This window comes from Bidens hawaiensis, unplaced genomic scaffold (genome assembly GCF_021521415.1).
Source record: "Bidens hawaiensis isolate Kalapana, Puna unplaced genomic scaffold, B.hawaiensis_p1.1 tig00032105_1, whole genome shotgun sequence".
Lineage (NCBI taxonomy): Eukaryota > Viridiplantae > Streptophyta > Magnoliopsida > Asterales > Asteraceae > Bidens > Bidens hawaiensis.
Genome location: NW_027495448.1, coordinates 231,454 through 257,462, shown reverse-complemented (window position 1 = coordinate 257,462; position 26,009 = coordinate 231,454). Strand labels below are relative to the sequence as shown.

The following is a 26,009-nucleotide window of genomic DNA, read 5'->3' as shown; positions in this document are numbered from 1 at the left end:
TATACAAAATGTATATGTAAACATCCTTTCAATTACATCTCTATGTATATCACAGTATATATATATAACATCCACGTATAACATCAGGGTCGAGCAAACATACAACCCAAACACGTAACATCAGTGCATGCAAACACAAAGTAGGCATACACAACATCAGTAGTCGAAACGACTACAACATCGCCAGATATAGGCCAAGAAATAATGTATATACATATATATATTTAACATCCCAAGGCCTACCACATGCTAGCAAGCCTATATAAATTCGTTTAAAACCTTTCATCATGTAAGAAAACATTTAGGTGTGCATGCTAGCCCAAAAGTAAAAGAGTAAAAAGGCATCATGAACTCACTTGGAATCAATCAAACACCTGTAACGAGCTAGGAAATCCCTAAGTGCACAATCACAAGCAAGACCCTGTAAATTATACACAACACGTTACTAAACTAGACCGTAAGAACACTCTTGCCTAATGGGCCGTTTAAGCCCAACACTTTGGCCCAAGGCCCAACACTTGGCCCATGGCCCAACAACTTGGCCCAAGGCCCAACACTTGGCCCAAGGCCCAAGGGTGATCTAATCGGGTCGATTGCCTCTGTAATAAACCTTAAAACCATTGGTTAAACGAATCAGCCCCAAATGGACCAAATTCCATTTTAAATCTTTTCATTCATCAAGATTATGTCACCCGAGTTGATAGGGTTGACGGTTTCTTTTTACAACTCTTACTTTAACATTTAAACGAAAATTCGCGCACCGCCGACTCGATTAACGAAGCACTAACCACAACAGCCCCGAGCATCAAAAATATAATTTTTCCACGGCCCTTAAACCTCCCTAGGGCTGTACAAACTGATTCGGTCGGTCACCCGATCAGTTAACGCATCAAACTCAACAATTTGCAATTCTACACCCGATAAACCCTAGTTTTCGAACTAAAATCGATTGCCCGACCTAAACACCTCCAATGACCACAAAATTTTAATATGATGTAAATGTCATACCTGGGGATCTTTCTACACCGGAAACTCTAATTTTTATCCACGGGAAGTGGGTCAATTACACCTTGGCCGAAATCTGTCCAACGAAAAGTTTCGGCAAAATTGAGCATCAAAACGATTAGGGGTGAACAAAAAGAGTGTTGGGGTTTGTAGTACATACCTTGAACTACTTCTAGGAGCTTGGAATAGATCAAAAATTCGAAGCAATGAAGGGGGGGGGGGGCTCTCTTGGCCGATCGCTGCAGGGGGTAGGGTAGGGGTTTAGGGTTTTTTGTTTATTGTTATAATATAAAACATTTTCATTCTAGCCCCCGAAATTTAATAATAATGCAACTTGGAAGACATGTTAAGCGATTAGACGTACCGGGATGACGTAAAGGCTTACGAGAAACGTCGGATAAATCCCGAGAATTATACATACTCTACAAGCTTTAGTTCTTGAAACTGGAATTAACGGGCGTTGCAACTTTGAACCCTACACTTTCTTAAATGCTAATAAACACCCAAACTATATGATATTACACTTTTAACCTCGTATTTTATTATTTATCAAAACCATTCTAAAACATTTTGAGTTAGTATACAAATAGAGTATAAACCGGGTATGTATGTATCTGACAAGCAAACGGTTCTGTCTAAGGCAAGAGTGGCGTAAATAATCCCATTGGACCCGTGACTCTTACCTGGGAATCAACTTGCTGGAGGTCATGCTCTTGGTTTAGAACATTCTAGTATGCGACACTCTAACTAATTTAAAAATCAAACTTAATCTAGGGCATCCCGTAACCGGTTCAACAAACTCTTGCTCGTGTTCGTGTTCATCCGTCAAGCAAGGTGAGTTCATAGCCCCTTTTCATGCCTTTAAACGTTTTCTACTTCGGGGTGGAAACATACAACTTATATATTCTATGTTTAATACATGCTATTTGATTCAAGCTTTGTTTCATAATATTCGTTATGTGTAATCATTACAAGTGTATACTTAATCGCATGTACAACCATTAACTTGTTAAGCCCGTGGTAGTATGATGATAGATCTATTGGCTCGACCCGCCCACGCAAGCCTCGGGTAGAGGCATGTGTGTTCAGAATCCGACGAACGTTAAACATTAAACATAATAGTCTAATCGTGGATTAGACGACTCGTTAAACGTGTCAAAGGTTTGGTTGTAATCACAAAAGTATAGAAGTAACTTAACACATATGGAATGTTTTCAACATAAAACTTATATTTAAAACTTATGTTCTCACCATCTATTTTTAGTTGACACTCTCGTATGTTTTTTAGGTGATGGAAATTAAGTTAAGAAGATTCTTGAAGTTTCATATAGGGGATGAGTCAGACTTAGAAGTTTAATGAATAAATTGTTATGCCATACTTTCTATTTGGATTATGTTTGGTTTGAACAATATGTTGGTTTATTCTAGTATGAGTTTTTACATTTAATACCATGTGCATGATTTCAATCTACGCACGCCCCGGCGTTTCCGCCTTCGGCCGGGGGGTGGGTGTGACAACGGGAAAGGTAGGAAACATAAAAAAACAGTCTCTCAAGACGGTATTTGAGAAAAAAAGTTTTGGAAAAATTTGAACTTTTGCTCCAGATTTCAAAAAAATTTGGACTTTACCTTTATTATTTCCCCAAATCTCGTCTCCTCCCTAACTTTCCTTCAAAATTTGGCATGCTCCCTCTTTATTTTTATCTTTTCCCAATGCATCTTGACTCTTGACAGTCCAAATTCTAAAATATTTTAAGAAAAAAGGGCTATTTTAAAGACTTTCTTTAAAAAGGGATATTTTGGGAATTTTTTCAATTAAAAAATATATACATATTGTAAGTCACCTCTTAAATATTGAATAAAAAGCGCATATTTCTAGGTTGTGTGGAAATGGTCAAACTTGGAAAGAACTGGTATGTCATATCGGAACGAGTTCGATGGGTGCTGTTTGAAATTTTATTCCTGGTGAATCATGGTCAGACGTTACATAATCGAAGTCTATTGTCTGTAAAAATTATTATATATATTTCTTCAAATTAAATAATCTTTTTTTTGGGTAACACTTGTCAATAAATAAATTAAAAAAATATCACAAAGTCATCACTTCCTTTACTTTTAACTAGGATAATAACCCGTGTGACACACTGGTGGAAAACAATCAAGAAACAATATAAAATGTAAAAAACATATTCAATCAACATAAATATTTAACATGAGTTTTTTTACCAGTAGATATTACAAAAGATGTTAAACTATGTCTATAACATAAAAAGAAAATACTTTATAAATAAATAATTCAGTAAATAAGAAATAATATAACATAAATGAATCATTATACCTGAAAAAAATAAAAAAACACATTAGTAACAGATTTTGTAATATTATTTAAAAACTAAGCTTACAAATACATACAAGGTTTAAACTTATATTTTCACCTGTGTAGAGTTTTCATTCAAAAACCGTTTAAAACGAAAAATGTTGGGTTTAAAAACCGTAGCTTGCATTCGATTCTCCTGTCATGAAACAACAACAACAACAAGAAGAAAAAGAAACATGTGTAGATAATTTAAAAAAATCATACCTTTAAACCCTAAATAGATTAAAACATAAATCGATTAATAGGAATAGATTAAATATCAAATCTTTTTACCGTTAGTATAAAAAATCATATGCAGTTAAACCCTAAATCCAACAACAGTGAATCAATTTGATGTTGTTCTTCACAAAAATCGATTAAACACTAAAATATAAATCATACCAGATAATTGCAAACGATGAACGTATTTGATGTTGTTTGGATTATGAAACCGACAAATCATGAAGAACCGGTTATAGATGAGGTGAAGAATATGGTTACAAACGATGGAGAGCGTTATGATTTTTGAACAAAGCATACGCCTTTTAAATAAGAAACGATGAACAATTTAAACCTAGTAAATTTAATAAGTTTTTTTAATTCTAACAATAATTAGAATAACTAATATCATAATTACATTAATAAGTTACAAAAATATTGAAGTCAAGATCATTGATTAAAATTTTATTGTGAATATGTGGAAATTAGATTTATAGAAGGTTGATGACATGGAAGCCTATGTAGACAACCTAGGTGAAGGACATGTGGACAAAATTGTGTTGCTTTAATATATTAGTTAAATTAGATTAGATTTAAACCTAGTAAATTTAATAAGTATTTTAATTCTAACAATAATTAGAATAATTAATATCATAATTACATTAATAAGTTACAAAAATATTAAAGTCAAGATCATTGATTAAATTTTATTGTGAATATGTGAAAATTAGATTTATGGAAGATTTATGACATGAAAGCCTATGTGGACAACCTAGGTGAAGGACATGTGAACAAAATTATGTTGCTTTAATATATTAGTTAGATTAGATTACCTACTCCCTATTAAAATAAGCATGGATGGCAATGGCTAACATGCATGTAAGGTAGCTTAGTTTTTGTTAAAAAACCACTTGCAATATATCTATTTAGGTCCATGATAAATTTCTTTATACAGGTAACATGAAATGAAAACAATCTTCATGGGATCCAAGTTATCCAACACCTTCGCAACAGTGAAACTACTATGAAATGACCAACTGAACTGCCTAAAACATAGTCCGGTCCCCGGTCTGCCAAAAAAGTTGAGGGGTACCCAGGCACCCCTTGTCCCCACAACACCCCCCCCCCCCCCCCCTTTTTTTTGTTCCCAATCATACAACCTGATCAGGGTGTAACTTGAACACCATTGTCTATTGTGAATTTGTTGTAAACAACAAAACATAAAATAGTAAATAGTGCATGAGTCTTGGTCATGGTTGACTTGACACTAAGCCAGAAGACATCTCTAAACGACCAGCTGCTTCTAACCAATAGTGGTTTGTGTTATAGCTTTCGGGTGCTATTAATAATATGCATTGATATCAAAGCAAGAGACAACATATAGCATGTCTAGGCTCCGTTAACAGATATAACAAACATTGCAATACATATATCACAACTAGCAATTAAAGTCATCTACTTCGTTGGAAAGAAATGAGTGTACAAGTACACGATAGCTTCTTCATGACCAAAACGTATATCTAATTTAACATCAACATAAAACATAACTTGAAAACATATTCAAACCATCGTCCAACATGCCAGAAATTGCCTCAAAACCTAAGGTCGGGTGACAAAACAAGATAAAACTTTATCACCATCAGACTCGGGTCACATGGCAGCCAGTTCAGTTTCCAGTAAATCTTGTCTTAATCAACCCTAGCCAATCTATGTGTCTAGGCTTCTTCCCTGTAGTCCGGGTTCTCTTTCAAAATAACAAATCCTTCCAAAATAGGGGAGAGTGGAAGATACCTACATAGAACAACAGCCATTAAAACATTATAGCATATGCTTTTACGATAAAATAAGAGGCAATAAAAAGATGTAGTAATAGTAATAGTAATAGTACTTCTCTGTTGCAAGTTCAGCCCTATCCCCAGCAGCCAAGAGGACTGGGGTGGAATGGGTTTGGAACCCAGTAATTGTCTTGGGCCGACCCGCCTGGCCCACAACATCAACAGCCTGACCCACCCGAACCGGTACCGATAGAGGTTTCAGATTTTCATCCACAGTCAGCAACATTCTAGGCTGTTGAACAATAGCAAAAATAATTAGTGAACTTCCGTCTTATGATGATAACAAAAAATAAATAACCAATAAAATAATGATACAAACCTGCATAGCCAAAACTACGAAGTAGAGAACATAATGATATTTTCCCAAAATAATTGCTTTCATATCAAGAGATGCGTGCAATAGTACCACAAGTCCAGCCAAAGCCGTACTGCCAATAAACATAAATAAGAATGCTTCTTCCTTTATTGATTAAATAATTGAAAATTATGTTTTTGCGTAGAGTCTACTTACGGGGATAATAAGAATCGCTCCGAGTGATATGGAGCAAGGGTCAACAAACCTTTCCCCATATGTACAAAACCTTGAGCAATTCGCACCTGCAACAATATAAAACAAGGTAAAATATTAAAATATGTATTCACAAATATGCAACTACAGCAGTTGAAGAGCATTTGCTGATTACACAGAAGAGAAGATTGGCTTCTTTGTAATAATAACTTGAAAGATTCCGAAGCATGCCAGCTATTCTAGCGTTATTGGTTCCGGCACCTATCAATCCCAAAGAGATAACTGCTGCCATAGCAACTTCTGAATCAGCATCATGACTGAGTCGACTCAGTGTATCCATAACATGGACCTAATCAATCAAAACAAATGAGTACGCTTTCTTATAATTATTCTTGTTACTACTATTATTAACAAGCAGATTTGGTCATACTTTTGGATTTGATATGCAGAGAAGACCAAGAGCCAATGGAACCGCCTTTCTGATGTTTTGTTCCCCGTACTGTAACAGATGCTCTAATGAACGGATTGCCATATCGAGCCCTAGTTCCTCAGCCATTGCCACCATGGCAATACCTAGTACGGCTGGACCCTGAAAAGTTTCACCCTTCTCAAAGTGTTGTGCACATTGACCAAGAAAGTGTTGAACCTATGAAAAAAAAAAGAAATACATTAGCAATTTCAATTACAAATTACAATTTCATTGCATAGGCGCAAGACAACAGTCTGGTTATGTAAAAATAATCTTTAATAACACTAGATTACCTTCAAAACATTTCCTGTCCCAGCATAGGCGCAAGACAACAGAGTCATATCACAATACTTTCTGATCTTTTCATTAAATGTCTTCGACACCTCAGCAGTAGCCTCCACACTATCCTGTAATATACAAACAAATTTCAAATTTACTGCTTGTAAGAAATTGAATATTGTAACACAAACTCAACTCATAGACTTCTGTCAATTGCATATCTTACCTGTTTCCCAAGGTAAAGAAGACCTAACCCAAGAGGTAACAGTCTGGTGAGTGGCTCTCCCAAATCTGACTCGCTTCGGTCCATAAGTGCAAAGATTATTGCCTGAGCCACCTCTTCATTACAAGAACCAACATACACCAAACCTAAAGCAATTGCAGTGAAAGCAATAACATCTAGTGGTGCTTTCGGGTCTCCAAGAATTGGAGTCAACTTGTCTCGGAGCTAAAAATTTATTAAATCTAGTTATTATATATGAATCCAAAGAGAACAAATTTAATGAAAACAATAAGTGTTTTAAAAAAACCTGTTCATTCTGAGTGCCCGCATATGCAAAACCAAGACCAGTTATAGCACCAATTCTAATAGAAGCATCTTCTTTATCCAGATAATCAGCAAGAAGTGCCAAAGCCTGAAAAGAACAAAAAAATTAACATAAAGAATGTCACGAAAACAATGCTTTAGAAAGTAAAAACTAAAGAGTACTCACAGGATCACAGTCATTCTTGATGCCACAGTTGACAATCCCAACACCTAATAATGCACCAGCTATGACATGATTATCATTGCTGTGAAAGTACTTGTCAAGTTGAGCAAGACCAGTGTCAACATCCCAAAGATCAATCATTCCCTATAACAGTACAAACAAGAATTACAGTTCATATATGCAATTAAAAGAAAATAAATTTAGCAGTTTTTACGTACCAAACTTGCAGCAGCACTTGCTTTCCCGTGATCTTTGTTCTTAAAAAGCCAGTTAGAAGAACCTCCAGTTGAAGCCTCTGAAGCTACTGTCATCAATTTATCCTAAAAACAGGAAGGAAAAAAAAAACACAAATCATTACAAAATACGAAACGATAAAAATTAATATGTAAATAGATAAATAATCCACCTGACCAAAACCAGCATTCACGAACGCATTTACAAAAGTTGCTGCCAGATTTTGTCTGGCTGAATCAACACTAGCACCAGCACTAGCGCGACCATCAAGTAAATGTGCCTGATAAAAGAAACAAACATTATGTTAACTTATGATTGATCATGAATGAGATTTATTTCTATATTATTACAACTTAATAGAAATCATGATCAACAATTCAAACCTTATAAATATCTTCAGGAGATTTGGGCTCCATGACTTCAATATCTCGAGCAAGGGTAAGATAACCTTCACTTAATTTAGTGTTGTTGACAATTTCTTGCAAGGCCTCCCTCTCTTCATCATCAGCACACATCTCTTCATCAAGCTCAAAACTTATTCCCTGCACAGTATGATCACACAATCATTGCATTGGAAAGGAAAGTTCAATTGGTATAAAAATACTACTTAACTGAAGTAAAATAAGTTCAAGGGATTATAAGAATTAATGCTTACTTGTCGAGCGAGAATGTAACAGAACTGCTTCTTGCGCAAGAGATCAGGACAAGAAGTAAAAACCTTCTTCACATGCTGTCAAAGAAACATCCAATCAAGTATCAGAACACAAATTGAATAGATGAAAAACTCAGTTACTCATCATATATCAAATTATAAAAATATATCAAAATGAAATATTGAAATGCAAACCTGCATGTTGTCAAGATAGAGTGCAATTTGAAGTGCACTTGGAAATTCTTCAAATTGTTTGTATATTGTGTAGGCAATTTCCAAAACTGACACGTCATCCGGTCCAGGGAGGTATCTAAAAGTTTTGAAAAAAAAATCATACGCAGTTCATAGGTGCACATGCATGATATAAGAACGTAGAAATAATAAAATCAAAAGACTAGACAAAAATATACAAATCAAAGGTCTAAGACTCTAAGCAACATGAAATAGACAGTTAATCTAAACTCTGTAGCTTACCTGGCTGAACTTGTCAGGTACAAGCAAGTTCTTTTGTAATTTGTTTTGTCAACATGCTTCACTAGTAGATCAAGAAATTCAACCTGAATTATTCAAAGGTAACTAGGTAAGTATCATATTCATCTTTATAGCCAGTAGATCATATATGTCAAAAATTATAAAACAGAATACCTCCATCAAAAGATCTACAGCCTCGGGTTCAGCATTATGCTGCAATGTGAAAAAAGTTATAGAAACAAACAGATGTTTTGATAAGACAACTCAAAACAAATATGCAAATAATCAACAAATGACACAGCAAACTACAACTCAAATAAATAAGCATGAAAAATAAGACATACCTTCATGTGAAAAGCAACAATTTGTTCTACAAGCTCTATCAGATCATCCACATTTGCTTCCTCATTCTGAATTGGCACAAATCAAATAAACAAACTACACACGAAGATAATAATAAAAAGATAAAGCTGTTTTAAAGTAGAAACAGTACCACCCTCTTTGAATACTCTTGTGCGATTTCACCAGCCAAATTCCTACAGAGATGACATAATCAGTGACCAGACATTCACACTTACTAATCAAGTAAAAGTCATCTCAGAAATCTATGATTCGTTTAGTTGATTCTTAGATACAAGTATTTCTATAACAACACGATAGATTAATACAAAAAATGCAGAAGCTATGGAAGATGAAAGCATTGGCACATTATAATATGTCACATATACCATGATGATACATAGCATCCGACAAAGAACACAAAGATTAGTGCTTTGTCCTCTTAAAGCCCATAAACGCATCTTTATTGTATAAAGTATAATAATTACAAAAAGAATTAATTACCTAACATACTCATGACCCCAGGAACCAATATCACCTTCAGAACCCAGCAACCGATACTTCAAACTCTCCTGATAAGGAAAACGCAGAAAACATTAGTAAAACACAACAAAGTTAAATACATTCTAGTAGAAATAAATTAACATATGCACATGACTCCCTTACCCGATCACCCTCTGCAGACATTGTCAAAGCCAAAACTGATAGAATATCTGCATGCAATTTCTGCATAAAAAAATAAAGCAGATCAGAACCACCAAGAATTAAAAAAAATATAGAAACTTGCATTGAAAAAAGTAAAAGAGATACCTTTACATCAGAATCTGGCATTGTCTCGTAAACCGATTTCAAAGTTCCATAATGTGGCCGTAAAAACTTCAGTGGCTTTGGAACTGAAGTCATGGAACTTGTCGACGTCCTAATTTCTTGCCTACAAGCCAAGAATAAAGATTGTAAGCATCACAAAATCTTCAATCATTTTGACATGTATACGGAAATATCGTAAAAGTTTCACATAATAACGTGAACTAAAAAAGTGTAATACAGACTATACAGTAGTAGAGGCTGTTTGGCAACCTTTTAAGTGAACCAAACAAACACACTCTAGCTCTGACTGACTCAAACAATAACTTAAAATTCTCATTAACCTTCAACATAAGAATAACTATTCTAAGCTCCTTGTGTAACATGTTTTTGAGTGAATAACTTAAAGCAATCTAAAGCCGTAACCAAATAATAATAAGAGAAGAGCATAAAAAGTAGTACCTCATGCTCTCAAGAGCAGTCTTTTGTAACTCTGGTTTAGCATCCTGAGCTCTTTCAACATACAGCTCCAACTGCTGCTTCAACGCCAAATCCTCTTCCGACTATAACAAAATCAAAATCAATATCAATAATAATAATAATAATAATAATCGTTTAACCTAATTACGAATACAATTACTTACGAGATCTTCGTCTTTCTTATCGTCTTTCTTCTTCGGATCTTTAGAAGGAGCCTTCAAAGTGGATTCGTCCTTAGGGTTTCCGGTAGCTGTGTTGTTGTTGTTGTTGTTTGATTCTGGATCCATTGTCTACTGAAAGCTGGGAGAATTGGTGATTGATTGATTGAATGAGATTGGAATGAATTGCAGAACCCTTGTTTGTTATTCTTTTTCTCCCCAAGCAACCTCACTGTTTTTTCTTTTTCTTTTTAATTAGTTTAAATTAATAAATACGATGCGGGCCAAAAGACTTCTTCAGTTTGGGCCTCAAGTGAGCCTGGCTGGGTTCAATTAAATACAGCGGCTTTTTAACCGGATGATATTGATAAATTAATGGTAGTTAAATGTATTATGCTAACAGTTAACGTAGATATCGAAGAGATGGTACCATGTATAGATGCACAATAAAACCCAAACTCGGAACCGGATCCGGAAAAAAAGAAACTGGAATCGGGTTTTATTATAGCCGGGTTTTTACTACCCGACCCTACCTGTAGGGTACAGACAGGGTATCCATTTTAGCACCAAAACCCGGACCCGGTTTATACATGGTAATATCTGAAAATCGAAAGTTTTTTCCAATACCCGAAACTGAGTATTTCAAACATCCGATCTATACCCGAAATTACCTGAAAAATAACCCCAAAAAGTACAGTCCCTTAAAAATCCCAATCTATACCCAAAAGAATACTCGAAAAAAACCCAAATATAGGGTTTGTTTTCAATACCCGGCAATAATAAGGTATTCAAATACCTAGTTTTAGAATATCGGTTCTATACCGACCCGAACCCGGTGCATATAGTATGGTTTTTAGAGAAATTACTCGGACCAAAACCCGACCCTGGTATGACCAATATCCGATTTTCCAATACCTGGTCATACCCGATCCCCGTTTCATACCCGGAACTGGGTATTAGAAAAATCCGATTTGTACACCTCTAGTACCATGTCTGATAACCTGGTCGGTTTAACTCACGGTATCTTGTTCATATGGTGCACGATTATGGTGGGTTCACTGACAATATTTTGTTTGTGACGAGAAATTGTGTCGGACGTATTATAATAAGGGAACACTCATTATCACTTGGACTGTCGCTATCATGACGACAACTTATTCTTTTATCATGGGGCACTTTGGGGCCACCTTTACTTGATAAGAAAAGGTAACAATATCTAGTATGAATGCTAGAGGACGATAAGAATTTCAAGTCATATACTTTTTCACCATACTCACTTTTGTTGATACTTTCTTACATGCTGAAAGGCGACCGACAAAGAAAAATCTCTTATGGCAAGGCTAATGTTGATTTATTTTGAAGCTGTTAGTGAAAAAATTTTTGTTTCTTAATTGGTGTCATTTGTGTGACAAACAAATGACACCAATTAAGATCGTAAAACACCACCACATACACTCTTCCTCTAGAATCCAAGTTTTTTTTCGAAACAATATGGCTAGCAATGTCGGATTCAGATCGTAAAACAACACCACATACACTCTTCTTCTAGAATCGAGCGTGTGGGTTTCTACTCGTATTATGAACAATGACTTTTAGAAGACGAATTATTCAATCGGTTATCTTACTCGTTTGTTGGGTGATATGGAAAGCTAGAAACGATCTCATGTTTTTCAACAACACAGTGGCTGTCATTGGAAGGCTTATTGAAGAAATCAACGTTATTGGGTTTCAATGGGTAAAGAATAGACTTTTGAGCGGATATATCGGTGTAATTCCAATTAGGGATAAGCAAATTGGGTATGGGTACCGGTTGGTACTGGTACAGGTACCGAAATCGGTGCCAAAGTTTTGAGTTTCGGTATCGGGACCGGTACCGGTATTTCCTGAATTTTTTATCTTTGGTACCGGTACCGTCCCGGTACCGAACCGAAGATTTCGGTACCGATACCAGTACCAAAAATTTACGATTTTCATGTCCAGAACCGGTCGCTATCAATCTCATCCCTAATTCCAATTTTGCTAGTATTACCTAGTCTGGTTCTTTGCTAGATGTAGCATTTTTATCTTTAATGTAATTTTGTTGCTGTTATAATAATAACAACAATAATAATAATAGTAACACACTTCAAATTTAGTCTAGACTAGATTCTATTTATCTGTATAGAATAAACAAAATAATTATTTTAATACATAATACAAAACAAAATAAAAATGGAGTTTTAACTCTCCAAAAAAAGGGGGGAAAGAAATCGATTGAGTTAATTCTTCTCTCCTTTTCACTTGATTAGTTAGCAAACGATGAAATTGGAATGAATACATTCAATCAAATTCCTTAATTCACAAAACTAACATTTCTTGCATATGCTAATTGAACTCAAATTTGACTTGAATGCCCCCAAATTCGTCCACCCTCCTCCCACAACACGGCAACGGAAGGTTGCTCCATTCTGAATCAAATGAGTTAGAGGCCATATCCACGGAAGGTGCGAGTCTAGCCGAATGCAATTCAAACCTCATGATGAAGATGCATCATCCCACCACCACAAGCCCCACAAGATGAATATGAAGGCCGTATCCCTCCAAGCACATGCCATACAAGACTTTGCGCAGCAAACGCCAATTCAAAAAATTACTTCACACATTTGCCATTTTTACATTATGCTCCAACTCTCACCCTCTCATTATTCTTTGAGCGGAAATCACCCACCAACAAAGATCATGGACAGAAGATTCGTTTCAACAACACATACACATCTGCTTTATAAGATGGAGTCGGTCTGCTTTATCCGCCTCATACGATATGTATAGATTATTTATTTGCGTATAAACTTAAATCCATATATAATTTAACTTACGAAATGTCTATTCACAGGCAACATCAGTATCAAAACATGTAACTAACATCTGCTATTTTTACATTTGTACTTGTTTTGCTATCAAAGTGTCAAATTCCAACTTCCACAGTAAGAACCAAGGGTGGAGCATGTTCCCATTTAGATGGTACACCAACACAAGATTACAGAGTACTCAACCATTATTCACAACTTATAATTGTAAAACTTGAATAACAAAACACATTAACCCGCAACCTTTAGCTCAAATTCAAACTAACTGAAAACAAAGTACCTCCAATGTGATCAATCATCATCTTGATTTAATACTCTCCACAAACCCGCTGCTAAGCAGCCTCTCCACATACTTCCCCAATATATCCACCTCCAAATTCACCTTCTGCCCGACTTTCTTCAACGGTATAACAACCTTCTGTTGCGTATACTCGACCAACATAAAATTAAAACACGCCTCATCATCAAACACCTTCACCACCGTCAAACTCGTCCCATCCACCGCAATAAACCCTTTCGGCACAATAAACTTCAATATCTCCCGCGACGTCTTCACCTTAATCCACAACGAATCCCCCTCGGGCACCATCGACACAATCTCCCCCGTCCCATCCACATGCCCCTGCACAAAATGCCCGCCCATTCGAGTTGACGGCTTCACCGCCCGCTCCAAATTAACAGCCATCCCTGTATCCAGTTCAATCAAGGACGTTTTCCGCAACGTCTCAGGCGCCAACCCGACTTTAAACTCGGACCGTTCGGAGTCGAATTCGGTGACTGTTAAACACGTGCCGTTTACGGCAATGCTGTCGCCTAAATTAACGTCTTCCAGTATGGTTGGTGCGTGGATTACCATGTCGAATGATTGACCGGAGTCGTCGAAACCCAATTGCTTAACTTGACCCATTTCTTCGACGATTCCGGTGAAGAGTGATTTGATTTGGGTTTTTTGGTTTTAGTGATTTGGGTGGGTTGGATCTGAATACGTGGGTGAGATTAGGTTTTGGTTTGAGATTGGATGACCTAAAGGGGTGGGCTTTGTTGAGGTGACTGTGAATTGGTAGTCTTGGGGTAGAGATTGATGTTGTTTTGGTTAGGGTTTTGGAGATTGAGACAGCAGCCATGGATGAAATCGCATTGGTGCAGTAGGGAAAGTGATGAATCAAGTGATAACTTTTAAGTTTAAATTTCAATTTATTTTATAAAAGAGAGGACATCCTAAGCTATACATTTACTAATAAACAATAAAAACGTTTAAGTTATTTATAAACATATATAATATGAAGGGAAAAAACATAGTATTGGAACATTTATTGAAAGTTGAGTTACCTAATTGAGCCTAAATAGATAGTTGAGTGACCTAATTAGAACACATTGAAAGTTAAGTGACTTAATTGAGACAAAATTGAAAGTTTAGTAAAATATGAATGACTTAATTGGAACAAACTTGAAACTTGGTTGCTATTCTACGAAGTTGTCCCTAAAATAATCTTTTTTTATTTCAATATTATTTCGGAAACCGTTATTAAAAAAATAGGTATTTTTATTTTTTTTAATTGTTGTCAAATTCGTCTAGATCACTAAATACGTTGAATTTCATCGTTAAGTTAAGGGGCATTGTTGATGACCTCGTTTTGGGGGCATCGTTTTTCTTAGATATGGTGGTTGTGGGTCTTAAACAAAGTGTAATGGGTACCTTGAACGTGGGGTGGTTGAATTGAAACAGTGACTATGAAGAAGATAGGTTGAGATTTAGGGATTTTGCTAGGGATTAGAAAAGAGAATAAGATAAGTATCAAACTAAAAAGACAAATACGACCCTCAGATAATGTTGAAAATAGACAGAGTTAGTAATTTGGACGAAATTGGCAATAATCGGAAACCTTGATTTTTGGATGAAAATCAAATAATTGACCAAACCTCAGAGACTATTTTAGCACGTTACCCTTATTAAAATACTAAATATAATAATAATAATAAAATGAAATCAACTGGATAATTCTGTGAACGAACCGAACGGACACAAACCGATTTTCTTGTTCATGTTCGTTCGTTAAGAAATTGAACATGTTCGTGTTCGTTCATTATAAACGAACGGCTTGTGAACACAAACGTACAAAAAGAACAAATATAAATGAACGTAAATGAAGATAAATAAACAATCCTCAACGAACACCAAATCACCAATTGAACTCTAATACACGTTTAATTATTTTTAAAAATAATAAAATTACAAAGTTAAATGGATTAAACGCATGGACTTAAACAAACAAGCATAAACAACGAACGAAACATGTGTGCATGCTCGTTCTTCAATTACACAAACATAATTTTTTTGTTCATATTCGTTTGTTTATTAAATGAACGAATATAAATGAACCTCCACCTCAACAGTTCACCAACTGTTAAATTAGTATTCGGTTCATTTACAGGCCTAAAAATGTCATGATCGGATCTTCTGATCCTTGGTTGACTTAACTTTGGTCAACAACCTTGGAGCTATGGCCATTGACATTAATTCTTGAATAAGAAGCTTGCAAGCATATGGCAAATGTATCTGAACAATTTCAGTTTTATTCTTGCAACTTTTGCACTCAAAAGAAACTTTCTTTAAATTTGTGAGCGCGATCAGGCCGCAACACTCGCAAACATGGATCCTGTACGCGTCGCTCTGGTCAAATAATCGTTCTTTAAGGAAATGAGCCGCACCATGAGCGATCATGCAATCACGTTCCATTTCACCAAACCGTAGGCCACCGTAACGAGACCGACCCTCGGCTGGCTGCCTTGTCAGGATCTGAACAGGGCCTCGCCCTCGAGAATGGATCTTGTCATCCACCATGTGTTTTAACCTTTGGTAGTATGTTGGACCAAAGAATATCATGTTTGTCATTCTACGACCCGTGTGCCCGTTGTACATGGTCTCGAAACCACGCATTTGGTAACCGCATTTGTGTAGTGCTTTGCTAATACTATCCACCTAAAATATGCACAATTATTATAGGCCCTAACTAAAGAAACACCACTGACACACTATAATATATACACACCAGTGACGTTTCAAATGAGCCGTGTTGCTTACAAAAAATGGTGATACAGATTGTACGATAGATAAAAAATTGTCATATGGGTTGCATGAGGTGCCGTCCGAGGTGGTGTTTGCTAAATCATACGGCTCGTATGATGTGTTTGAGTGACACATAAATGATTGGTGTTACCATTAACAAAGCCATACAGCCTGTAGACAGTTTTTCGGTATATCATACGAGCGGTATGACATGACACTATGACAGGCATGCTGATGTGCATATTTGGGATAGTGTCTCTCTCTAACATCACCCTTATTATTACTTTTGTAGTTTTGTTATAATATTTATGCAAACTTTAAACAGTATCATATTGCTTACAGTGACATCAGTGAACGGAGTGGCGTCTCCTTCTTTTCCCATGTGAGCAGCAACTTTGCCCATGATGCACTCGATGAGTTGACCGATGGTCATACGAGAAGGGATAGCATGCGGGTTCACAATGATGTCGGGAGCGATTCCTTCAATGGTCCATGGCATGTCTTCTTGTGTGTAAGTCATCCCAACCGTTCCTTTCTGTCCATGCCTGCTGCTAAACTTATCTCCTATTTGAGGGATTCTAACCGACCTCATTTGGATTTTAACAAACCATAATCCATCTGCATTTGTTGTCAAGCAAACCTACCAAATTCCATATTTTCATGGTTCACAAACACAGAATGAATAATCATGTAAACTAGTCGTTTGGGGTCATGAAATAAACCTGATCTACAACACCACTCTCACTGTGCCGCAAACTTGTGCTATGATCAGTTTGTGTATACCTTGAAGCTTGACCTGGCCCGTCATCTTGCGGGACTGGACTCGTTTTTCCAATGATGACATCATCACCAGAGACTCGTGTGCCCTGACAGCCGGAAATCGATTTAAGATTGGCTATTGTTGACATAATAATTAATATTTAAGTTTAATAACTTACAGGAGGTGCAAAACCATCATCATCCAGCTTGTCATAACATCCATTTCTCATTCCCTGCAGTGCAAATAAGCGTGACCGGTTTTGTTATAAAATGAAATTATAAGTATATATGCTAACCGTCGTGGTGTCCCGATTAGGACAACAAAAATCCTCTTTGACCAAAGTTCCCATCTTTTTCTCTTCATCCCTATTATTATTATTAAACAAAGTTCAACACAAGGTGTAGATATATAATTTTATTTGGTTGTGCAAACATTACCTATATGAACGGAAGAACAGTGAACGAAAGAATCCCCGGTCTATTGAAGATTGATTCATGATAGCAGAATCTTCTTGGTTATATCCGGAGTAACAAGCAATTGCAACGATAGCATTCTGTTAATGGTCAAATTCATATATATTTACAAGTTGAAGATTAAAGGAAAATTGAATTCAGCAGCCGGTAATTAGTAATTACAATGCCTGCAGGAAGCTGCCTGAAATGCAAATGCTCCATAGCTCTAGTAGTCACTAGAGCTACAATGCCTGAAATGCAGCCGGTAATTAGTAATTACAATGCCTGCAGGCTTCTGAGGATAGTATAGAACATAAGCTGACGTGTCCTGAAAATCACAAGAAAAATAACATTAAAACATATTTTCGAAACGAATAACAAAAGCCGATTTGAATTGTTCATCCTGATGAATATCTTCTTACCATCCTTGTCTGGTAGTTGGTAACATACATACCCATCGCCTGCTTTCCCATTGCTGATTCATAAGTGTTACGAGGCGACTGCACCATTAAAATGCTTTAAATATACATAAACACCAAAGAAAGAAAACAAAATGAAATACCTGATTATGGTCTGGAAATGGAATGATAGAAGCACAAACACCCAATATTAATGATGGATGGATTTCACAGTGGGTGTAAGTTTCAGAATAAGCATCATCCGGGTTTGTTCTTGATTGTATAAGATCCTAAACAGAATAAAAAAAACATAAATTTAGTTACTTCAGTTATAAAATCAGTCACAGCAGTCAACAGAAATACGAGTTTTGTACTTTTGTTAAGTAATACATTTATGGTCATAGAGATCATAGTAGTCTCCTCTTCCTCGGTATCAACATACTCAATAAAACCTTTTGCCACGAGATCATGCCACCCACATTCCTCAACAGATTCCTTAAATAATATTACAAAATAAAAGAATGTTATTGTAATTGTAAATAGTAATATAATATAACAACAGATGTTAACAAGAGTATGAAATCAGTAAGTAAACACCCTTTGCTGCAAAGTCATTATATCTCTTTTCTTTATGAGTAGTTTCTGTTTCTTTACAATAAATAATGGCCGACTGCAGCGCCCGTAATCGGTATAAAGCCTCAATTCTTTTAAACGAATATCTCGTATCACTCCAACTTCAGTGTTTACATCAACCTACAATATCAAAAATTCAGTTAACATTTCTATTATTTTAACGCCCCCCTAAATAGTCATGTTAAGTTATTAGAGAGAATATATAAGCTACAATTTGTTATATAATTACCATAGTTATAAGATAAAAATTTGACATGACGGTGTTTTCATGATTCTCTAAAGATAATAAGCGATAAGAAACTTGCACCTGTCGCCTTAGCTGTCTCAGGGTCCTCACTAGGAGCTCGGGGTTGCGATGGATCCCTACCCAGCTACCATTAACAAAGATTTTTGTAGATTGAGGTATAACTGCAGGTGATATTTCCTATAAAAGAATCAGATCATTTGCAATAAGATTATTATAATATACATTTTTATTTAAAGGAAGAAAAATAAAAAGATAAAATGACCTCGAAACCTTCCATGCTCCATTCATCCAAAAACTCAAGGATGGGGTTTGCTGCTGATCCAACTGTTATGTACACCATTAATGCCAGATTCTTTACCAGTCCACATGCCTTCATATTTTGTAAGCACAAAACAGTAATATTATTATGTAAATAATAAACCAATGAATGCTTATAAATATGGAATGTAATGAATGTTACTTGTCCTTCAGGTGTTTCTGCAGGACACATCATGCCCCAATGTGAGTTATGCAGCTGGCGCGGCTCTGCCAGTTTACCTTCTCGTCCAATTGGCGAGTTTAATCTACGCAAATGGGATAGTGTCGATGCATATGTTAATCGATTCAACACCTGAATGCAAGGGTTATAAATGTGAAGAACAATTATAAAAATATTATCCAAAAAGAAATATGAAATGACCTGTGAAACTCCAGCTCTTGACCCTGCTGAGTTAACTTGCCCCCAGTTCCCCGTGGCAAGAGAGTACTTAAGACCGCTGGTAATCGTTTTCGCTTTAATTGCAAATTGTAAGTTAACATATTTCCCAATATCAACACTCTACCTCATCCAGATCACTTCATTAATCATTAGGCATTAAAAGTAATACTTTTTCGATAAAAAAAGTGATTAAGCTAGGAAAATAATGAACCTTCTGGACATATGACCGCACGTCGCGTGTGAGTTTCCTGAATAACTGAATCGGTTATCAAAACCAAGTGCTAATAAGAATAGAAAGCTAAAAATCTAAACAATCAACTCAAAAAAGTTTTGAGAAAAAAAACGGACCATACGAAACAAGCTTCCAAGTAAAGGACCCGCGAGGTCCAGCCTTTTGTTTCCATAATGATCTCTGTCATCCTGCTGCCTTCTTCCAAGTGCACATAACAAAAGTCTATGGATAATGTAACTGTTGAAGAAAGCATCATTAATCTTGTCATTATCTAATTTACAACATACGTACATGCTATGGATATTTGCATACCCAAAATAGTAAGCTTTCTTGGTCTCACAGTACTCGCCTACGCCAACGTGTGGCAGCATCTCCCTTTGAAGGATCTCTTTCGCGTACCTGCAAGTACATTAATAAAAAACCTACATATTCAAGAAAGTTAGTTAAAACTTACAAAATGCATACTTGATTCTTTTCTCTTTTGGGGTACCGGTTGTAGATCCCCTCTTTCCAATATAATCAAGAGCCACCTGTTGGTTTTGAATAACAAATGCCTCTTCTAATGATGGTCTAAGTAGCTCCATCATTTGAGTATCAGAAAAATCATAACAAATATGTTCCAGTATATCTTTATCTGCAACAAAACCCAATGCCCGAAACACAATAATTATGGGGATTTCAGTACGAATGTAAGGTAAAGTCGCCCGGATATATTGCCCTGAAGATCCCTGCATTTAAACCAATAAATGTTTACATCAATTATCATTATAACTAACTATCACTATTTACTGTATTTACCTCTTTGCCACCAGAACGGGAAAGCATACGGACAAACATCCCGCTTGGGGTTTTGTTTTGCAATTGAGAAACGGATCGAACTTCAGCTGCGTATGAGTATTTATTAGGTTGTCTCTTCTTGAACACATACACATGGTTTGTGCTCATCTTTTCTTGAGCTATTAAAACCTTTTCACTTCCATTAATAATAAAATATCCTCCTTGATCAAAGGGACACTCTCCAAGCTCTGTCAAGTCCTTCTCAGGTGTCTGATACAAACTACAATAGCTTGAACGGAGCATTATCGGGACCTGCATGCATGTAATATTCAAGAAATCCAACTAGAGTGGGAAACACATGGTAACCATAAAAGGGCATAATTTGCGCTATAAATGGAGTTGCAGGCTCATAAACAGTGGTCAAAAATAGCTTAACGAGCCCGATCATATGGCAAACACTATACAAAGTTTGGTCCAACGATTTTGTAATTGAAGATTTTCCTCAAATTTTGCAATTTTCAGTAATCCCTTTTTGAGTGTAAATATGCGTAAATCGTTGATTGCCTATATTTGCACGTTTATTTATGTCTTTTAACTTCAATATTGTCATTTGAGATTTGACAAATTTCCTATACAAGGGACATGATGTAACTTGTAAGGTTTATTCATTTAGTAGTACACTACTTTCTTTAAGAATAATCAATGTGTTATCTTTTGTGCTTCCGCTCTACGTCATTATTGAAGTAAAAAGTTTATACAAATTATAATCCCGGGCATACCTTGCCTATGAAAACTTTAGGAAATTCTTGCGTTTCAGCAACTTCTTCGCAGTCGTGACCTTTTTTAATGACTCTTTTCGTAACATCAACGTATAATGGCGAAGAATATGTCACATTTCTTAACCTAGCCGCTTTGGGATACAAAGAAGCAGTTTCTCCATCTGATTCTGTCATAATGGGCTTACTCAGATATATCTGACCGAATCTGATTCTATAAATGGTCTGCATAATATACAATCTCTCTTTCAACAAAAAAAAAAAGCCATGAATATTAATAGCAATACAAATGTTAATTAAACGATGAAATCCGCATAACCTCAACAAAATCTGCATGTCTGCCCGGATTGTGTTGTGATTCAGGACGGATCTCGATATCACCAGTCTCATCAACAATCTCTTGCATGGTGTTTTGTATGAACTTGTCGAACGAATCTAATTGTTGTCTCACCAAGCCTTTATCTTCAAAATAAGCACTGATCACTGCCCATGCATCCTCCTGAGCTACCTCCTGGGATTCATCATCATTATCATCTTCGTCCATAAGATTAATATCGTTTCTGTTTCGATGTTCATTCGCATAATACCCTCCATCGTACATGTTTCTGGTCTTGACTTTTTGATTGAATATTGACAACTGGTTTTGTATTAATTTCGTTTTGTGTTTCAAAGATTTTAGGGTCTGTAAGGAGTTTTGTCGGGAAAGATTGGTGGAGTTGTTTGAAAGCAAAGCCGAGTTCAAGTATAAGTTTTTAGTGGATCACAAAGATGGTCCCTTGACTATTTATCAATCTTCATTTTCTATCCTTGATTTTTTGTTTTGTTTTGTTTTGTTGTTTTCATTAGCAATTCATAAATAAAAAGTTAAAGACTTAAAAAAGTTAAAGAGACCGATCTCCCCGTTTCCTTTTATTTTGGCAATGGAGGCAATGACGGACTGATGGTTTTATTCAAAAATGGGTGTGTTAATTTCAAGGTTCTCAAATGCCTAATGAAGGTCCTCTTATATCTCATCTGATAGAACCGGAAATCGAATTAAGAGAGGATTGGCTTTATTCAAGATAGGCTAGATTTCCAAAATAAAATTATAATTTATTCATAGTACTTAATAAAAACAAGGACATGAAAACCAATGAAATATACAGCTATTTATTCTACTAAATGGAATGTTACAAAACTGCTATTAACTCTGCATTAAGTTTGCATTTAGGAAATACTTTGAGCAAGTGGGTCAACGTGAGATCCAAAATATAAAAAATTTTAAAAAATTGATTTTATGGTGCATAAAAATGAGCACAAAAAAGTAACCACTTAAAACATTAAAATCTAGTTTAATGAGGCATACACCACAAAAACATACCTAACCTTTTTATTAAATTATATGTCATAAATATGTGTTTTTAATTACGAATTTGCCATTTATAATATAGACCACTGATTAAACACAATCAATGGTTCAGATTCATTTCTCGCACTTTTCGCTATAATATCACTTCTCGCATAATCCTTCCATATATATATATATATATATATATATATATATATATATATATATATATATATATATATAACAAAAAGATAAGTAAAGTATGTATGGTTGTATGGATAGATATGTATGGTTGTTTGGAACGAGAAAAAGGGACTAGACCCTAATAATATCCTAGGAAGTAGGGAACGGACCATAATAATATCGAGAAAGTAGGGCGAAATGCTCTTTAAAACATAGAGATGGTATATATGAACTAAATGAGTTAAAACATGAAAGTATGAAAGGTATGAAAGCATAAAAGTATAAAAAGAAAGAAAGTATAAAAGTAGGAAAGAATGAATGAGTATATGTATGTAAGTACGTATGAATGAAAGATGAGCAGGTTAAGTATGTGATATGTATCTCCGGATACGTGTAAGTATGTGAATGTAATGTATGTTGTCTAGTTAACTAGAACTTACTTAGCGTAGCTGACTTTTAGTATGCATGCAGACAAATATGTTAAAGTAGCTAGTTTGAGGGAGACACATGGCATTTGACTGAAAAGGCTGGAATCTTTGAAAGGATGTTATGATGCTATATTTTGTTACTAGGTTAGATCCCGTGTTAAACACGGATGGAAATATATAAAACTTCATATATTATATATATATATATATATATGTATATGTCTTATACATTTTAATGAATTGTAAACGACAGATAATCTAACATTATTAATATAATGTATCACATTGTTGTTTTAATTAAAAAATCCAACATACAAAGAAAAATAGAGATAAATAACAAATTAAAACATATTTCTAACTTATACCATGAAATAAAAAAGAGATGTTAATAAAACTTCATCATGTACTGAAATCATATGTTGTAAGCTATTAATCGTAAACATGTAAATGTTGTAACATAAGTTGTGTGTTATAAAACTATTTTCATTGAAATTATAAAACATATAAGTACACAACATAAAAAAATGCTACAAATATGAATATAACAATGAGATATAACAATTATAATTTTGATTAAACCGTTTAATAAAGCAACAACAAAATCCAAACTTCCTGACTTAAACCACCATTGCAATCGAAACATCCATACATCCAGTCCAAGCGTTCATAAATAATTTCCCAAAATCCAAAAAAAATAAAAATAAAATAGCAAAGTCTGAAAATTTTAGAAAATAACAATGAAGACAATTATTTGCCTTTGCTACTCAATAAATGGTGATTACAACAATTTATTTTGAAACGTTCTCCAACTTATTGGTTAATGTTTAAAATTAAGTTGTTTATTAGGTGGATAATTTATTTATAGAAATTGTATATTTGGCATCCTATGTGGATAACCTAGTTAAATGACATGTGAAAAAGATATGTTGCTTTAATAGTATAGTAAGATAAGATGTTTTGCAAGACAAATATGAGTAATGTTAAGACAAGATTTGAAATGTTTTGTAATGAATGGTTGATATTTTTATGTTATGCGAGAAGTTTTAATTCACCTTGATGTTTAGAACTGTATTTATGAGTAAATTCAACACCCAATGTAAGGCACCAGGTCTGGGGCCTTACATTATGTTTTCCTCTACACATAATGCACATAGTTATAATTTGACAGAATTACAGAAATTGTCCTTTATCTTTCATCCAAATTAAAATTTGGGTGAAAGATAAAGAACAATTTCTATAATTATGTCTTGTTATTTTTATATTTTCTCATGCAGTACTTTGAATGATCATTCTATGACGATCACCTAATTTTAGTGTTTTGTTCCTGATTGTTGTTTATTGTTTGTTTATTGTGGTATGAGATTAGAACATGCTATGGAAGTAGTGCAATTATGGCTAGGAATTTTGTATCACCAGGAAGATTCAGATTACTTAATTAGTGGTGCCACTTTATTGAGGTACTCTTGAGGATATTTAAAATTGCATTTGGGATAATTCAAACTTTATTAACTTTATAGCTGTATGTTTGTTGTATTTGCTTTTTGTTAATTCGTTTAGGCAACATTAACTCGACTATCATAGTTAATAACGCCATAACCGTTCATCTGACACAACCAACAACAGCAGACGATCATCATAACAGCACACTAGCACCAAACATTCCAACACATGCTTCAATAAAAATGTATAGGAAACATCAATTATTATGCAAAAAATATCACATGATCATTGATTTTTGTAAAGACATCACATAGAGAGAAAGAGTGAAAACAAAGTTTATATGATTAAATCTTTAATCTTTATTATGCATTTATGCATGTGAAAGAGGTGTTTTATGTTGTGGACAAGGATGTAGAAATAGTGTTCGTTATCTATTATAATAGGTAAAAGAACAGTTAGTTCGTTTAAAATATGAACATGTTTGTATTCGTTCATGCTCGATTATGTTTGTTCATTTAATTCTAAACGAATAGTTCATGAATATAAACGAACATAATTGAACAAAGGTAAACGGATATATATGAACAAATGCTAATGAACACAACAAATAAACAAATATAAATGAACACAAATGAACAAAAATTTCGTAGATGATTCATTTAGTGTTTCATTAAAAAATGAAAATAAACGAACATAATGAACGAACATAAACAAATATAAACGGATTAAAATAGGCCCAAACATGTAAAATTGAATGAATATTAACTTTCTTATAATAAATTAAATTAAACAATTAATTATTATATTATAATTATAAAATAATAAAAAAAAATCTAAATAAACCCGTGTGACACGATAGACAATAGACTAGTTTTATATATAAAGTAAATGATATAAAATCTTTTGCTCTAGTTGATTGTGTGACACACATGTTATATTTGTTGGCTATGCCTTTACAATTTAATAATCATTGACAAAGTGAAATTTAATAATCATTGACAAAATGAAGGGTATTTTTTTAAGGATTAACAAAACCTAGTCAGCTGGGTACATCTATTAGTAAAACACTATAAATGTCCGTAATCATAGACAACGTAATGATCTAACCCGTCACTAATTTCAGAGAAAACTCAGCGCCTGAATGTTTACCGTGGTAAAACCCATATAGTGTGCGCATGACATTTGTCATAAACGAAACTCAAAGGCCCGGCCACTATATTAAAACTT

The 26,009-nt window shown here is 34.8% G+C and overlaps 2 protein-coding genes and 1 pseudogene across 2 annotated transcripts; all 3 read right to left on the bottom strand.

Annotated features, from left to right (window-relative positions):
- Positions 1-5,251: 5,251 nt before the first annotated feature.
- On the bottom strand, positions 5,252-10,648 carry LOC143583035 (26S proteasome non-ATPase regulatory subunit 2 homolog A-like). Its single transcript, XM_077065464.1, has 24 exons — positions 10,526-10,648; positions 10,344-10,444; positions 9,888-10,008; positions 9,744-9,803; positions 9,582-9,649; positions 9,232-9,274; positions 9,083-9,148; positions 8,913-8,951; positions 8,742-8,824; positions 8,463-8,577; positions 8,271-8,345; positions 7,999-8,157; positions 7,788-7,895; positions 7,600-7,701; positions 7,385-7,525; positions 7,202-7,306; positions 6,898-7,119; positions 6,686-6,799; positions 6,354-6,569; positions 6,099-6,272; positions 5,927-6,012; positions 5,735-5,843; positions 5,469-5,647; positions 5,252-5,371 (listed from the first exon to the last, which is right to left on the bottom strand). Exons 1-24 carry the CDS (start codon positions 10,646-10,648, stop codon positions 5,296-5,298), a joined length of 2,685 nt encoding a protein of 894 aa, XP_076921579.1. The 3' UTR covers positions 5,252-5,295.
- A 2,961-nt stretch (positions 10,649-13,609) lies between these two features.
- Positions 13,610-14,495, bottom strand: LOC143583042 (riboflavin synthase-like; annotated as a pseudogene).
- A 1,313-nt stretch (positions 14,496-15,808) lies between these two features.
- Positions 15,809-22,005, bottom strand: LOC143583041 (DNA-directed RNA polymerase II subunit RPB2-like). The gene is made up of 23 exons (XM_077065469.1): positions 21,724-22,005; positions 21,408-21,629; positions 20,650-20,940; positions 20,317-20,579; positions 20,164-20,250; positions 19,968-20,088; positions 19,831-19,875; positions 19,602-19,739; positions 19,383-19,532; positions 19,185-19,292; positions 18,983-19,099; positions 18,640-18,795; positions 18,433-18,537; positions 18,207-18,332; positions 18,067-18,144; positions 17,930-17,972; positions 17,828-17,880; positions 17,630-17,745; positions 17,488-17,557; positions 17,371-17,424; positions 17,155-17,298; positions 16,773-17,072; positions 15,809-16,345 (listed from the first exon to the last, which is right to left on the bottom strand). Exons 1-23 carry the CDS (start codon positions 22,003-22,005, stop codon positions 15,809-15,811), a joined length of 3,606 nt encoding a protein of 1,201 aa, XP_076921584.1.
- Positions 22,006-26,009: the final 4,004 nt, after the last annotated feature.